The 15,316-nt window shown below is 38.7% G+C and overlaps 1 protein-coding gene across 8 annotated transcripts in view; it reads left to right on the forward strand.

Annotated features, from left to right (window-relative positions):
• Nucleotides 1-15,316, forward strand: part of PEAK1 (pseudopodium enriched atypical kinase 1) — a 305,281-nt gene that overhangs the window by 237,346 nt on the left and 52,619 nt on the right. For all 8 annotated transcript variants that reach the window (XM_031668449.1, XM_031668446.1, XM_017960817.3 and 5 more), the window contains one exon: nt 1,958-5,208. In XM_031668449.1, the coding sequence (XP_031524309.1) occupies nt 2,072-5,208 (3,137 nt within the window). In that variant the 5' untranslated portion in view covers nt 1,958-2,071. The remainder of the gene's footprint in view (nt 1-1,957; nt 5,209-15,316) is intronic.

Raw genomic sequence — 15,316 nt, forward strand, 5'->3', positions numbered from 1 at the left:
AGAAAAATTAGCCAGGCATAGTGGCATGCGCCCGTAGTCCCAGCTACTCCAGAGGCTGAGGTGAGAGGCCTGATTGAGCCAGGGAGGTTGAGGCTGCAGTGAGCTGTGATCATACCACTGCACACCAGACCGGGTGACAGAGCGAGATCCTATCTCAAAAAAAAAAAAAAAAAATCAAAAATCGTATATATTTGGTTAAGTGTCTGCTCAGATCTTTTACCCGTTTTTTATTGGGTTTTTCTTTTCGTTGAGTTTTGAAAGTTCTTTATATATTCCAGATACAAAGTCCTTTGTCAGATATGAATGTTTCACAGAATTTCTCCTACTCTAGGGCTTGTCTTCATTCTCTTATCATTATTTTTTTTTTCTGCAAATTTTTTGATAAAATGCAAAATATAATTAGGTACAATATTTTATAACAGAGGTTTGCTAGTGAGAAGAATAAAATTCCATTTTGGGGAGGATAACATTTTGCTGGATGGGGATTCAAAGTTAGTACTTCCTCTCATCAAAATTGATTACAAATGTTCATCTATTAATGCATATCTGTAATGAAATTTTAGGTATTTCATAATTTTATGTATTATCTTTGAAAAATGTCATTTCACACAGCTGATAGATGCACCAGTGAAAATCCTGCAATTTGTAGAGTGCCACAAAGCAGCAAAAGTGAAGCATACAGTCTATGTGTCACACATGTCATAGCTACTTATCTCTCCATTGTAGCACAGAAGCAGCCATAGGCAAATGAGTGTGACCGGCGTTCCAATGGAGCTTTATTTGTGGGTACTGTATTTAGAATTTCATATAATTTTCACTTGTTGCAAAACATTATTCTCCATTTGATTTGTTTCCAACCATTTAAAAACATAAAAAGCATCCTTAACCTCGGGATATGAAAACAGGAATGAGCTACATTTGGCCTCTGGGCTATAATTTGCTTACCTTTCCCCCTTCTTCCTCCCTTCATCTATCAGTGTTTTGTAGTTTTGCTCATATAGATTCTAGATTTTACACATATTTTGTTGGACTTACATACCTAAGAATATCATGGGTTTTAGTCAGAGCTGTCTTTTTAAAATGCAAATTGGATTATGTTGTTTCCCCTATTCAAACCCTTCAGTGGCTTCCCACTGCTCTTAGGATAAACTCTGTAATCTTTAAAAGCCTAAAAGGCCTTGCATGATCTGGCCCCTGCTTTCCTTTTCAGCATTTTTTTTTTTTTTTTTTTTTTTGAGACAAGGTCTTACTCTGTCACCCAGGCTGGAGTACTGTGGCACAATCTGCCCACTGCAACCTCTACCTCCCAGGCTCAAACAATCCTCCAGCCTCAGCTTCCTGAGTATCGGGGACTATAGGCGTGTGCTACCACACCCAGCTAATTTTTATATTTTTTTTAGAGATGGGGTTTTATCATGTTAGCCAGGCTGGTCTTGAACTCCTAGGGTCAAGTGATCTTCCCACCTTGGCCTGCCTCCCCACATGCTGGGATTACAGGCGTGAGCCACCGCACCCAGCCCTGAGGCCTAATTTTCAATGCATTGAGTTTGAGGAGTCTGTGAAATGTCTAAAATGTACAAGGGTAGGTGGAAGAAGAGGAACCTATAGTGGCCTGGGAAGTGTTCGAGAAAATGGTGGATAACAGAAGGAGTGGTATCAAAGGCATTTCTGGGAGGGATGTAATGATTCATTTCACAGAATCATTACAACAGAGACATCAAGCTGAAGATTATGTATGGTTTGATAAGAATACATAAAATTATGGTTAAAAAGCTCACTTTCCAATATGCTGATCAACTAAAGGAAAATTATGAAGTACCCAAATTAGTTTAGCTCTCAATCTTTTAATTTAAGGAAAAGTTTAGGAGTGGGGTCAGTTTTTTCAAGTCACTAATAATGGTAAGTCTCATAGTGCCTTTTTCATTCAGACTTTTTTCTTCTTTCTCCCCCTCCACAGATTGATCGTTCTTAGAAGAGCTGCTGTAACACATAGGGGAAGTGAAAACTAACAGATGAAAGTTTTGTCATGCACTGAAAGAAAAGCATTGTCTGTGAAGTTCTGTTTTTAAAAATGTCTGCTTGTAACACCTTTACTGAACACGTTTGGAAACCTGGTGAATGCAAGAATTGCTTTAAACCTAAAAGTTTGCACCAGCTCCCCCCAGACCCTGAGAAGGCACCCATCACCCATGGCAATGTGAAAACTAATGCCAATCACAGTAATAACCACCGCATCAGGAACACCGGAAATTTCCGGCCTCCTGTGGCTAAAAAACCCACTATAGCTGTGAAGCCCACTATGATAGTGGCAGATGGGCAAACTATATGTGGTGAGTTTGGCATCCAAGAACACTGTGAGAACAAACCTGTTATCATAGGGTGGAACCGAAACAGAGCTGCCTTGAGTCAGAAACCACTTAACAATAATAATGAAGATGACGAAGGAATTAGCCATGTTCCTAAGCCTTACGGCAATAATGATACTGCGAAGAAGATGTCAAATAACAATAATGGACTAACTGAAGTGTTAAAGGAGATAGCAGGCTTAGATACTGCCCCTCAGATAAGAGGAAATGAAACAAACTCCAGAGAAACATTCTTGGGAAGAATAAATGATTGCTATAAACGATCATTGGAAAGAAAGCTTCCACCAAGTTGCATGATAGGTGGGATAAAGGATACTCAGGGCAAGCGTGTTATTCTGAGTGGGAGCACGGAAGTGATTAGTAATGAAGGGGGCCGGTTCTGTTACCCAGAGTTTTCCAGTGGCGAGGAGAGTGAAGAGGATGCACTTTTCAGTAACATGGAGGAGGAGCACGAGAGTTGGGATGAAAGTGATGAAGAGCTGTTGGCCATGGAGATTCGCATGAGAGGGCAACCTCGCTTTGCCAACTTCAGAGCAAACACTTTGTCTCCTGTTCGATTCTTTGTGGACAAAAAATGGAATACCATCCCCCTGCGAAACAAGTCTCTGCAGAGAATCTGTGCTGTGGACTATGATGACAGCTATGATGAAATCCTAAATGGTTATGAGGAAAATTCGGTGGTCTCTTATGGACAAGGAAGCATTCAGAGCATGGTGTCATCTGACTCCACATCACCAGATTCTTCTTTAACAGAAGAATCACGTTCTGAGACAGCCAGTAGTTTATCCCAGAAGATTTGTAATGGGGGAATATCTCCTGGTAACCCAGGAGATTCTAAGGACATGAAGGAAATTGAGCCCAATTATGAAAGTCCCTCTAGTAATAATCAGGATAAAGATTCATCACAAGCTTCCAAAAGCTCAATAAAAGTTCCAGAGACCCACAAAGCAGTCCTTGCTCTCCGATTAGAAGAGAAGGATGGCAAGATTGCTGTACAGACTGAGAAGGAAGAAAGTAAAGCCTCTACAGATGTTGCTGGGCAAGCAGTAACCATAAACCTTGTCCCCACAGAAGAGCAAGCAAAACCCTACCGAGTTGTGAATCTGGAACAGCCATTGTGCAAGCCATATACTGTCGTGGATGTGTCAGCAGCCATGGCCAGTGAGCACCTCGAGGGCCCTGTTAACAGCCCCAAGACAAAAAGCTCATCTACTCCAAACTCTCCAGTTACGTCATCTTCATTGACACCAGGACAAATAAGTGCCCATTTCCAAAAATCCAGTGCAATTCGATACCAGGAAGTATGGACTTCTAGCACCAGTCCACGACAAAAGATACCTAAAGTGGAACTAATTACTAGTGGAACTGGACCAAATGTTCCTCCAAGGAAAAACTGTCACAAATCAGCACCTACATCACCCACAGCTACAAACATTTCCTCCAAAACCATCCCTGTTAAGTCACCTAATTTGTCTGAAATAAAATTCAATAGTTATAACAATGCTGGTATGCCACCTTTTCCAATTATCATTCATGATGAGCCAACTTATGCTCGGAGTTCCAAAAATGCTATCAAAGTTCCCATTGTTATCAATCCAAATGCATATGACAATCTAGCTATCTACAAAAGTTTTCTGGGAACAAGTGGAGAACTCTCAGTGAAGGAAAAAACCACAAGTGTAATAAGCCATACTTATGAAGAAATAGAAACTGAAAGCGAAGTGCCTGATAACACCACTAGCAAAACCACTGACTGTCTTCAAACTAAAGGGTTTTCAAACAGCACAGAGCGTAAAAGGGGCTCAGTGGCTCAGAAGGTTCAAGAGTTTAACAACTGTCTCAACAGAGGTCAGTCTTCGCCACAGAGAAGCTATAGTTCCAGTCACAGCTCCCCAGCAAAGATCCAGAGAACCACTCAAGAGCCTGTGGCCAAAACAGAAGGCACTCAGGAGTCTCAGATGGTGGGCAGCAGCAGCACCAGAGAGAAAGCAAGCACAGTGCTTTCGCAGATCGTGGCTTCAATCCAACCCCCACAGTCTCCTCCAGAAACACCTCAATCTGGCCCTAAAGCTTGCAGTGTGGAAGAGCTTTATGCCATTCCTCCAGATGCTGATGTTGCTAGGAGTACACCTAAGAGTACGCCAGTCCGGCCGAAATCTCTCTTTACATCTCAGCCTAGTGGTGAGGCTGAAGCACCTCAGACCACAGACAGTCTTACCACCAAAGTACAGAAAGACCCATCCATAAAGCCAGTCACCCCCTCTCCCTCCAAATTAGTGACTAGCCCCCAGAGTGAGCCACCACCTCCCTTTCCCCCACCACGCTCTACTTCCTCTCCTTACCATGCAAGTAACCTTTTGCAGAGGCATTTCACCAACTGGACCAAGCCAACCAGCCCTACCAGGTCAACAGAAGCTGAATCAGTTTTGCACTCTGAAGGCAGCAGGCGGGCAGCTGATGCAAAGCCTAAGCGCTGGATATCATTTAAAAGCTTCTTCCGCCGTCGGAAAACAGATGAGGAGGATGACAAAGAGAAAGAGCGAGAGAAAGGGAAACTGGTGGGCCTGGATGGCACCGTCATTCACATGCTGCCTCCTCCTCCAGTTCAGCGCCATCACTGGTTCACAGAGGCAAAAGGAGAGTCCAGTGAGAAACCAGCCATTGTCTTCATGTACAGGTGTGACCCTGCTCAAGGCCAGCTCAGTGTGGATCAGAGCAAGGCTGGGGCAGACCAGGCAGCAGTCACGGAGAAGGGTAGAGCAGAGAATGCATTACTACAGGACTCAGAGAAGAAGAAGAGGAGTCATTCTTCTCCATCACAGATTCCTAAAAAGATTCTCAGGTATGTAAAATAGACTGGCAGAATATGGGAATTTTTTAACACATTCTCAGGTGCTAAGTTTTTTATATCTTTTAAGATTGCATAAGAGCCATTTCTGTTTGTAAGTAGCACTCTGTGGCCATCATCTATCTTTATAACTGCATTCCAAGATTAGAATAGTATTAAAGTGAGCTTATTGTACTGAACAAGGTTTATAGTCCTGGATCTTTGGCTTAAGTAGCCTACTGCATTCTGGTGAATGCAGAGGAACTTTAACATAGAAAAGCAAATCCGTAACACCTTAATAGCGATAAAATGTTGTTTTGAAATGTGATGGTAGTGTGAGGAAGAAACAGGATCAAATGAATAAATGGTAATACTATTCTTTCCCTCACTGTAAATGAAATAAAACTCTTCCAGCAATTCTTTTTGTTTTTTATGAAGGTGTTATCTCTATATGCATTACTTATTTTAAGGGAATGTTTGTTTTTTTATTGCTGTCTCTTTCTGTTCTCCTTCCAAATGTTGTGGAAAAAAATGGAGGGTGGTAAGCAAGCAATTTATAGTTATTTAGCATGTGGGTGAAATAGGAGAAGTTGAGTATTGAGACTGAGACCCAGTACTATAATCCTTGGTTCAGCTAGACAGATTGCATACCCAAATCAGTTCTCTAGGCATTCATTTTCTTTAACACCTTAGTAGCTATTTATTGATCACCTGTTCTGTGTAAGGTATATATTAATATTTATCTCAAATCCTTATAAATTTGCTATATTCTTCAGATAAGGAAACTGAAAACCTGGGAAGTTAACAATTGAACAGAGTCACAAAGCTAGTACTTATCAGAGCTGGAATTCAAACCTCAATCTGTCTCATTCTAAAGCATGTATCCTCCTTATAATGTTGCATTCTTAACAAACACAAGATCGGTCAAAATTGTTATATTCTCACTTGTAATCATTCACATAAACACATATGTTTTTGGAAGCCTAAGTTTTTCTTTCTTATTTATATTGTAAACAAAATGAATTAACTGCTAATAAAAACAAGGAACTTTTATCCCAAGTTTGTGACAAATAGGATGATTTCCCTATACTTCCTGTCCTTTTTATTCTTAAACAAGGATATGCCCTGAGTACTCCATTCATCTGATTCTGAGTCCTTCTCCCTCCTGACTTAAAGTAAACCTCTACCTGGCCTGGCCTTCTTTCCGACAAAACGTCGCAAATTCTGATGGATGGGGCAGATTTACCCGTTTTTCTTTAGAAAAGTGTAATAAAAAATGAAGTGAACACTTAATGCTTTTACTTTTCCTAGCAAAATGCTAGGAAGTTTTATATACATTCTTTACTAAAATGAGCTTTTCACATACCTCCAAATTGTTGTCAAAATGCTAACAAGTCCCTGTTTTCCTTCAATCCGTGTAGTAACAAAGCAACTAGGATGATAGTCCTAGAAAAAATAGTCTTGTCATTGGTAGTTGAATGTTATATTCCAAGGTAAGGTATTCAATGACAGAATGTACTCCAGTAGTAATAAAATACATGTATTTCAGGGTCAGGTGTGGTGGCTCACACCTGTAATCCCAGCACTTTGAGAGGCCAAGGCGGGCGATCACCTGAGATCAGGAGCTGGAGACCAGCCTTGCCAACATGGTGAAAACCATGTCTACTAAAAATACAAAATTAGCTGGGTGTGGTGGCAGGCGCCTGTAATCCTAGCTACTTGGGAGGCTGAGGCAAGAGAATCACTTGAACCGGGAGGTGAAGGTTGCAGTGAGCTAAGATCACACCATTGCACTCCAGCCTGGGCGAAAAGATTGAAACTCCATCTCAAAAAAAAAAAGCACCATGTATTTCAGGTGACTGTTTTATTTAGAAAAGGGGCAGTTTAAACAGCAAATGGTTGGAGTTATATAGGAGGGAATGGTAGTCAGTTCTTACATGGCGTCATTCCTGATTAATTATCACTGTAGGTATTTATCCACATCTTAGAAGACACAGTCAAGAAATGATTTGGCTTCTTTCTGTGGAATGAGACTCTCTCCTTTCGCTGCATGCCATGGTATACAGTTTTGAGGGCAGCCCAGGCCCTGGGCTTGGCAGACCCCTTACTATACAGCTTTTATTTCACAATTAGGTGATACAAACACCAGTCAGGTCTTCCAAAATTTATCCATTTTTTGTAGTTAACATCCATGAATCCAAATAACACAGTTCATTTGCCCATTGGTTCTTAAATTTAACCATGTTCCACAATCATCTAGAGAGCTGTTAAGACACAGATTGCCGAGCCCCACCCCTAGAGTTTTTGATTCAGTGGGTCTGGGGTGGGTCCTGATAATTTGCACATCTAATAAGTTCCTGGGTGATGCTGATGCTGCTGGTCCTTGGGTCACACTTAGAACTGCTGGTCTCACCACCATTCTAAAGATACATGCTATAGTCTGAGTAAAGCAGTGATTGAGATATTAAGCTTTTCTTTAAGGCACATTGGAATTTTCACATTTCATAATGTCCCAGACTAAGTAGAAAAAGAGGTATTCGACAGCTTTTTTTTACTTTTTGAAAAGTTTAAAACATGAATATGCATATTGAAAAATATATACCATTTGCTTTTTCAATATTGCCTCATTTACTTGAATACACCATTGGTATTTACTTGGAGCAACTTTGATAAGGAAAACATTACCATCAAATGTCAACATTTGTGTTTTAGGCTTGATGGCAGTGTGATCATTAAATTACCATCCCACGGCTGGGAGCACACTGCTGAAAGAAATGAAAATACAGTTTTTCCATAAGTAAATGAATATTTCAAGTGTAAACTGTATATAAGGAATGAAGAATGAAAAATGAAAAAATACTGTACTAAAGGCCAGACCTCAGGCTCTGAAAGATGAGGAACTTTATAGACCCTTTCATTATGGGATTAGATTGTTACTATGTCCATTTATTTAACTGTTTAGGAAATATAAATTGAGTGCCTTAACTGTTCCATGTATTTGCCATGAGGCCCTGGAACAAATAGGGGGAAACATTATCCTGAAATAATGGGCTTGGGTTGGACTTCAACTGTCTGTCTGATCCTTCAGTGTATAAGGCTATAAAGATATCTATCACATAGAAGTAAGTTAAACATTTCATTAGAAAACATATAAAAAGCTTATCCCAGGGTCTGGCACACATTGAGTGCTTAAAAATGTTAGTAGGCCCTCTACCCTCAATGGATAAATGCTAAAACAACATGCAGAGTGATTAAATCAGTTTAGTGCAGACTTCTCAGGAATAAAATCCAAAGCAGATCTTTAAAGACAAATAGGATTTTGCCAGCTGGTTGGGAAAGACATTGTAGGCCAAAGGAACAATATATGCAAAGTCACAAAGGTGAGGTTGGTGGCAAACAGAAGCAGGACATGTGGCTAGAAAAGGATAATGAATAATCCAGTGTATCTAAAACATTCAAACTCAGAAGGAAAGAATAGAGTGATGGTAACCAGAGGCTTTGGGGTGAGGTGGGGTTGATGAGGAAAGGAGAGATGTTTGCCAAGGGTACAAAGTTCCAGTTAGACAGGAAGAGTAAGTTTTAAAGATCTATTGTACAACATGGTGACCATAGTTAATAATGACGTATTACATATTTCAAAATTGCTAAAAAAGTAGATTTTAAATGTTCTCACCACAAAAAAAGATAAATAGATAAGGTCATAGATTTGCTAGTAACTTTATTAAATAATCTTTCTACAGCATATACATATATCAGAACATCACATTGTACCCCATAAATATATACAATTATTATTTGTTAATTTAAATTTTTTAAATTAAAATTTAAAAATAGTCCATTTGTTCTTAAAGTATGATCTGTGTAAGGTCAAATAGTGATCATGCCATCATTACTAGTTTTATAATAATACAAAGACGCTTGTCTTTTTCATTGTGTTGACATTTGCACTGATGGTGCTTAAACAATAGTGGTTAAAACTACTTGCATCTTAGCATAAATCAAAGCCATGGCACCATATTGTACTAGAAGGGTTTGTTGTCGTTGTTGTTGTTGTTTTCAAGTGAGTTTCACTTAATATCCTTGGTGGGCCAGACACAGTGGCTCATGCCTGTAATCCCAGCACTTTGGGAGGCCAAGGTGGGAGGATCACCTAAGCTCAGGAGACCAGTCTGGATAACATAGTGAGAGACCTTGTCTCCACTAAAAATTTTAAAAATTAGCTGGGCATAGTGGTGTGTGCCTGTGATCCCAGGTACTCAGGAGGCTGAGATGGGAGGATCGCTTGAGCCCGGGAGGTCAAGAACTGCAGTGAACCATAATCACGCCACTGCACTCCAACCTGGGTGACAGGGTGAGACTCTGTAAGAATGCCCTTGGTGATGTAGTAAATTAAATCTGAACCCTGGAGTACCTGTCTTCCTAAAAATTCTGCGTCATTAAATGGGAAGTACACATAGAATACTTCTGCTGTGTAACAAAGTATGATGGTTTTCCCAAACAAAAGTACTTGTGAAATAGTTTGAGTTGTGAAGCTGAACTAGCCCCCTTTTTCATGGACTACCTTGAAAGGACAACTGACAGACAAACTGTGGTTATTCAAATCTGAGAGTGTTTGGCAGATATTTTCTCAAGAATGAACATAACAAACCTATTACTTCAAGGAAAACAAGTAACTGTATTTGTTGTCAGTGATATAAAATCCAAGTTTTCAAGCAGAAATTAGAATTTTTAAAAACTTATGTCTGCCACCATGACCTCAACAGCTTTCTAATACTTAAACATTCTTCTGATGAGATTGGTGGTTGAATTTGCAAACTTTTAAAAGTATTATATAATGAAATATGTCAACATTTAGAGGATCTGCATTAACTCAGTAAACCAATAATTTCCAAATAACCCAATCCATCATATTACAAAATTATACATGAGTAAAATCCATTCAAACTGCAAGATAGATCAATGGCTTTTAATGCAACTGAGTACAGAAAGTTTATTGATATGGTTTCAGATTTCACATTGCAACTAACCTTTAAGAAACTACCACTTATCAAATTCTGATATGGTACCAAAGAATGTCTACAGTTATCTAAAAAGCTATTAAAATACTCCTCCTTTTTCTGCTTATGAATCTGGGTGAGACCAGATATTTTTCATATACTTTAATCAAAGCAACATATCACAGCAGATTGAATGCAGAAGCAAATAAGGGAATTCAGTTGTCCTCTGTTAAGCCAGATATTGAAAAGATTTGAGAAAATATTATTTAGGTTAATATGTACTGGGTTTATTTCCTTATTTTTAAATTTTTATTTAATACTTAAATTATACCTAATGCACATAATTATGGTGTACGTAGTGATGCTACAATGCATATAATGTAAAGTCAGCAGATCAGGGTAATTAGCATATCCATGACTGTTCACTATAGTCATCCTACAGTGCCATAGAACACTAGAACTTATTTCTCCCATATAGCTGTAATTTTGTGTCCTTTGACAAATCTCTGCCTATCCTTTTCTTCCCCCATCTTCCCAGCCTCTCATATTCTCTCTTCTACTTTTTACTGCTATGAGATCTACTTTTTTTTAAGCTTCCACATATGAGTGAGAACATGTGGTGTTTAACTTTTGTTCCTGGCACTATTTCACCTAGCATAATGTCCTCCAGTTCCATCCGTGTTGCCACAAAAAAAGGTTTTTTTAAAAAAATGAATTAATTATTTTCAAATGTTCTCAGTTCCAATTTCTCATATAAACGTCAATTGATATAACCTGTACAAATAAGAGTCCATGTGATTCTCAGTTTTTAAGAGTGCAAAGCAATCCTAAGACCAAAAAGTTTGAGAAGTGCTGAGACAGGCTGTAAATGACATGTTGAAATGTTTGGCTTTTATCTTGTAGATTTTGTAGAGGAAACAGTTTTTAAGCAGGAAAGTAGCATGATTTTTTTAATAAAATATTTTCTGGCAGTAATATTGAAAATAGACTAGAAGATGGGATACTAGTGGGTCAAATTTTAGTTCAAGAATGTATACCCAGACATCATTTCTATGTGGCTAGTTTGGATTAAGAGAAACTAATTTGGTGGTTAATCTGGTCTGTGACCAGTTAGGAATTTCCCAGCTATCGTTTTTAAAATGATACCTACCTACCATCTCTGCAAGTCTTTGGTTCCCCATCACGTTGGGGAATAATACTGCATAGTGGGAAGAATGCCAGCACTGGAGTCAAAGATTTGAATTCTGACTTACCCCTGAGTAGTTGTAACTTTTGACATAATCTCTCTGAGCTAAAGTTTCCCTACCTATACAATAAGAATAATAATACCTACCTTATAGACATATTTTGAGTACTAAATATGTAGTATCTGTAAAACATCAGCATATATCTAGCAATAGGAGTTGACCTCATTACAAAACTATGTCTAGGGAACCAGAATTTAATATCATCCTTGCTTAATATCTTGCCCCCTGAAATCTATTCTGAGAACAGCCGCCTACTCTTTCTTAAATGTAAATCTAGTTATATCCCCCAACTCCCCACACTGAAGAAGATCCTACATATGTGGCATCTGCCTACCTTTTAATCTTAACGTTTTGGGCTTAATCTTATCCTCTTATTCATGAACCTCTAGTTATTCTGGCTTCCTTTTCTTCTAAGTGCCTTGTTTATAATATTGACTTTGCAGTCAGTTCTACTGGATTACCTTTTAATTGGGACTATCTTAAAATTGGTCCTCTCTTTTTTTTTTCATTTTATTTTAAAATTTTTATGATTGAAAATTTTAAACATGTACAAAAGTAGATAGACTAGTATAGTAAACCACCATTTACTATAAAACCACACTTCAACAGTTACCAATTTATAACCAATCTTGTTCCGTCTCTGCCCCTATTCACTTCCCCCTATTATTTTGAAGCAACTCTTTTTTTTCCATTATAATCAGGTACCAAAAAGGGGTTCTTTAAACCCTAGTAGCTAACCCCTGGCTAAACATCATCATGTATCAAAAATTTTTGAACTATAAATATTCAGATGACCCTACTATCTTCATCCGTGATCTCTTCCCCCAAGAATCATGTGCAATTTTCCACTTGATATCTCCACTTCAAATGAAACATATCCAAAACAGAACTCTTAATTTTCCCCTACAAATCTGTTCCATCACAACTCTTCCCTTCTTGGTAAATGGCCCTCCATTCATTCAGTTGCTCAAGCCAGAAAACTAGGGGTCATCTTTGATTCTTCTGTTGCCTTTACCCCTGACATCCAAAATGTTGGATGATTCAACCTCCAAAATATATTCCAAATTATCTACTTCTCTCCAATCTCTGCTTCTACTACCCTGGTCCAAACTACCATCATCTCTAACCTGTTTACTAATGTATTTGCTGATTGAGCTCTCTGCCTAATCTCTTGCCTCTGGTAACCTAATCTCTTTAGAATGGCCAAGTACCCTCTTCATTTTACTTCTACCTTCCGGGGTCAATTTCCTTATTGACAAATACCATTTTTAGTGGTTCTTTCAATAAGCTGTGGTGGTAAACACTTGGTTAGTGACTAAAATCATGGTTATTTTAGTGTTACTTAACCAATAACACTTGGTTATTGATTAAAACTATGGCCAATGGGCCATAGTTACTTGCATGTTAATTTAGTTTTCAGGCATAAATTCTGTGTAAATTATGTTCCTGAATGTTAGAATACCTCCAAACACAATTTGCCCAGTTTAGACATTTAGTCTCACTCTTACGTAAATAATTGTTTTCATACTTGGTTGACAAGATCTATTGCCAATCACATACATGTGCTTAAATTTTCAGTTCACCCAGGCATGGTAGTGTGCATCTGTAGTTCCAGCTACTTGGAGGCCAAGGCAGGAGGATCACTTGAGCCCAGAAGTTGAAGTTCAGCCTGGGCAACACAGCAAGGCCGCCTTCTCACCATCTCTAAAATATAAATTAAAATGTAATTCAAACAATTTTTTTCTAATGAGAAAAATCTAATCTAGACATTAAGAAAATAAAAGTAACACTCCAGCTAAAGTTAAGGATATCATTTGCTGCCTGAATGGCCTTTAGCTAACCTTTCTAAATCTACCACCCCTGAATTTCATGCTCCTAATTAGCAAAGACCCCAGGCATGTACATCTGGGATACTATGTAAGTCATTTCTTTAGGACTTCCATAATCATCTCAGGAATCCAACTATGTCTAGCACAGCTGGGATTCTGTCCAAACCCCAGCTTCTGGTTTGGACAGACAGACTGGATTTGACATACCTTTGCACACTTAGGAACGCTATTCATCTGTATCAACCTTTCTTTACCCTTCCAAGTCCTTTTGGATCTTCTCAAAGACCTTACATAACTAAACTGTATTCCTCAATAATCCAGGAGTTGGCAAACTACGGCCAATGGGCCAAATCCAACTTGTTACCTGTTTCTGTAAAAGAAGTTATACTGGAAAATAGCCACACTCATCTTTTACATGTTGACTATGGCTGTTTTCAAGCTACAATGTATGGTATGTATGGTACATACAAGCTACACCATATGTACCCTAGGGTTAAGTAATTGCAGTAGAGACCATATGGCCCACAAAGCCTAAAATACTTACCGTGTGGCCTTTTACAGAAGTTCGCTTACCCCTGGACTAAGCCATGATACCAGATTTGTCTGTGGTTGTCAGGCATGCTAGTGACATACAGCCATTCCAGCCAAATACTGGAAAGGATTGGTACTCTCTATAGTAACCAACATAGGCCTATTAATATATGGGTGTGTGTGTGTGCACGTTCGTGCATATGTGCGTGTACATATGGTATGGAAAATGAAAATCCCAACACTTCTTAGACTGTGGTAAAATGTCATGTCCTTCTCCCTGGAAAATTCAGTTAGAAGCTTCAGTTGTTTCAATGCTTATGCTCCAGTTATATCTTAATTTGCGTTACCTCTCCCTTGAGTTCATGTCCTTTGTAGAGGCATGGATGAAGCTGGAAACCATCATTCTCAGCAAACTATTGCAAGGACAGAAAACCAAACACCGCATGTTCTCACTTATAGGTGGGAATTGAACAATGAGAACAGTTGGACACAGGGCAGGGAACATAACCCACTGGGGCCTGTCATGGGGTGGGGAATGGGGGAGGGATAGCATTAGGAGAAATACCTAATGTAAATGATGAGTTAATGGGTGCAGCAAACCTACATGGCACATGTATACATATGTAACAAACCTGCACATTATGCACATGTACCCTAGAACTTAAAGTATAATAAAAAAGAAAAAGAAAACAAATGTTGCATTACCTCTCCTTTTTACTAAGAGAATCCTATCGAAGTTTTTTCATGCTTAGGATGAAACTGGTCTCAAGATCAAACTTCTACTTCTCATAAAGAAAAATAATTGAAAACAGAAGCTGAAAATAGCTGCTTTCTCTCCTGATCACATGTTATCTTGCTGTAAAGAAACTTCTGGACCATCAGCATTTATAAAAATCACATCTACATTTGCTGATACATTTTTCCTAAAGTTAAGACGAGTTCATGAAGTCCTCACTGTTACATTTTTAAATAATCATGTTTTAGAGAAAGCCGATAAATATCTTTATCGTAATCATGGAATGATACAGTGTGGTTATGTTTGTATGTACCAGAATGGGGTAGTCTTCAGACAGCTTTGTTTCTTTTCCTTTTGGGAGGTAATATAATCCCAGAGAAGTAAACTGACTAAGAATAAACCTCAGAAGGTTAGGAATGGTCCCAAATTATTATTCCCTCCCTGCTTTTTCATAGTTCATTATGAATTTCTCATCTGTGACTATTTATTTTATTTCCCCTTTCCTGCTTATATCACTTCTGAAGAATGATGCTCCTTTGCTTAAAATTTTTCTCCTCACTTTTCACACCTTGCTGCTTGTATACTTATTCTTCTATTCTTTCTGGAGGAGGAAGGCAGTGAAAAATAGTTTCTCAGTATGTGTTCCTGGGATCAACTGCATCACCTGGAGTATATAAATGCAGATTCCTGGGCCATGCCCCAAAGCTGTTAAATTAATCCCTAAAGATGGGAGCTGAGAATCTGCAATTTTAACAAGCTCCCCAGGTAATTCTTAGGTACATG

The sequence above is a fragment of the Papio anubis genome, chromosome 7, assembly GCF_008728515.1.
Source record: "Papio anubis isolate 15944 chromosome 7, Panubis1.0, whole genome shotgun sequence".
Classification (NCBI taxonomy): domain Eukaryota; kingdom Metazoa; phylum Chordata; class Mammalia; order Primates; family Cercopithecidae; genus Papio; species Papio anubis.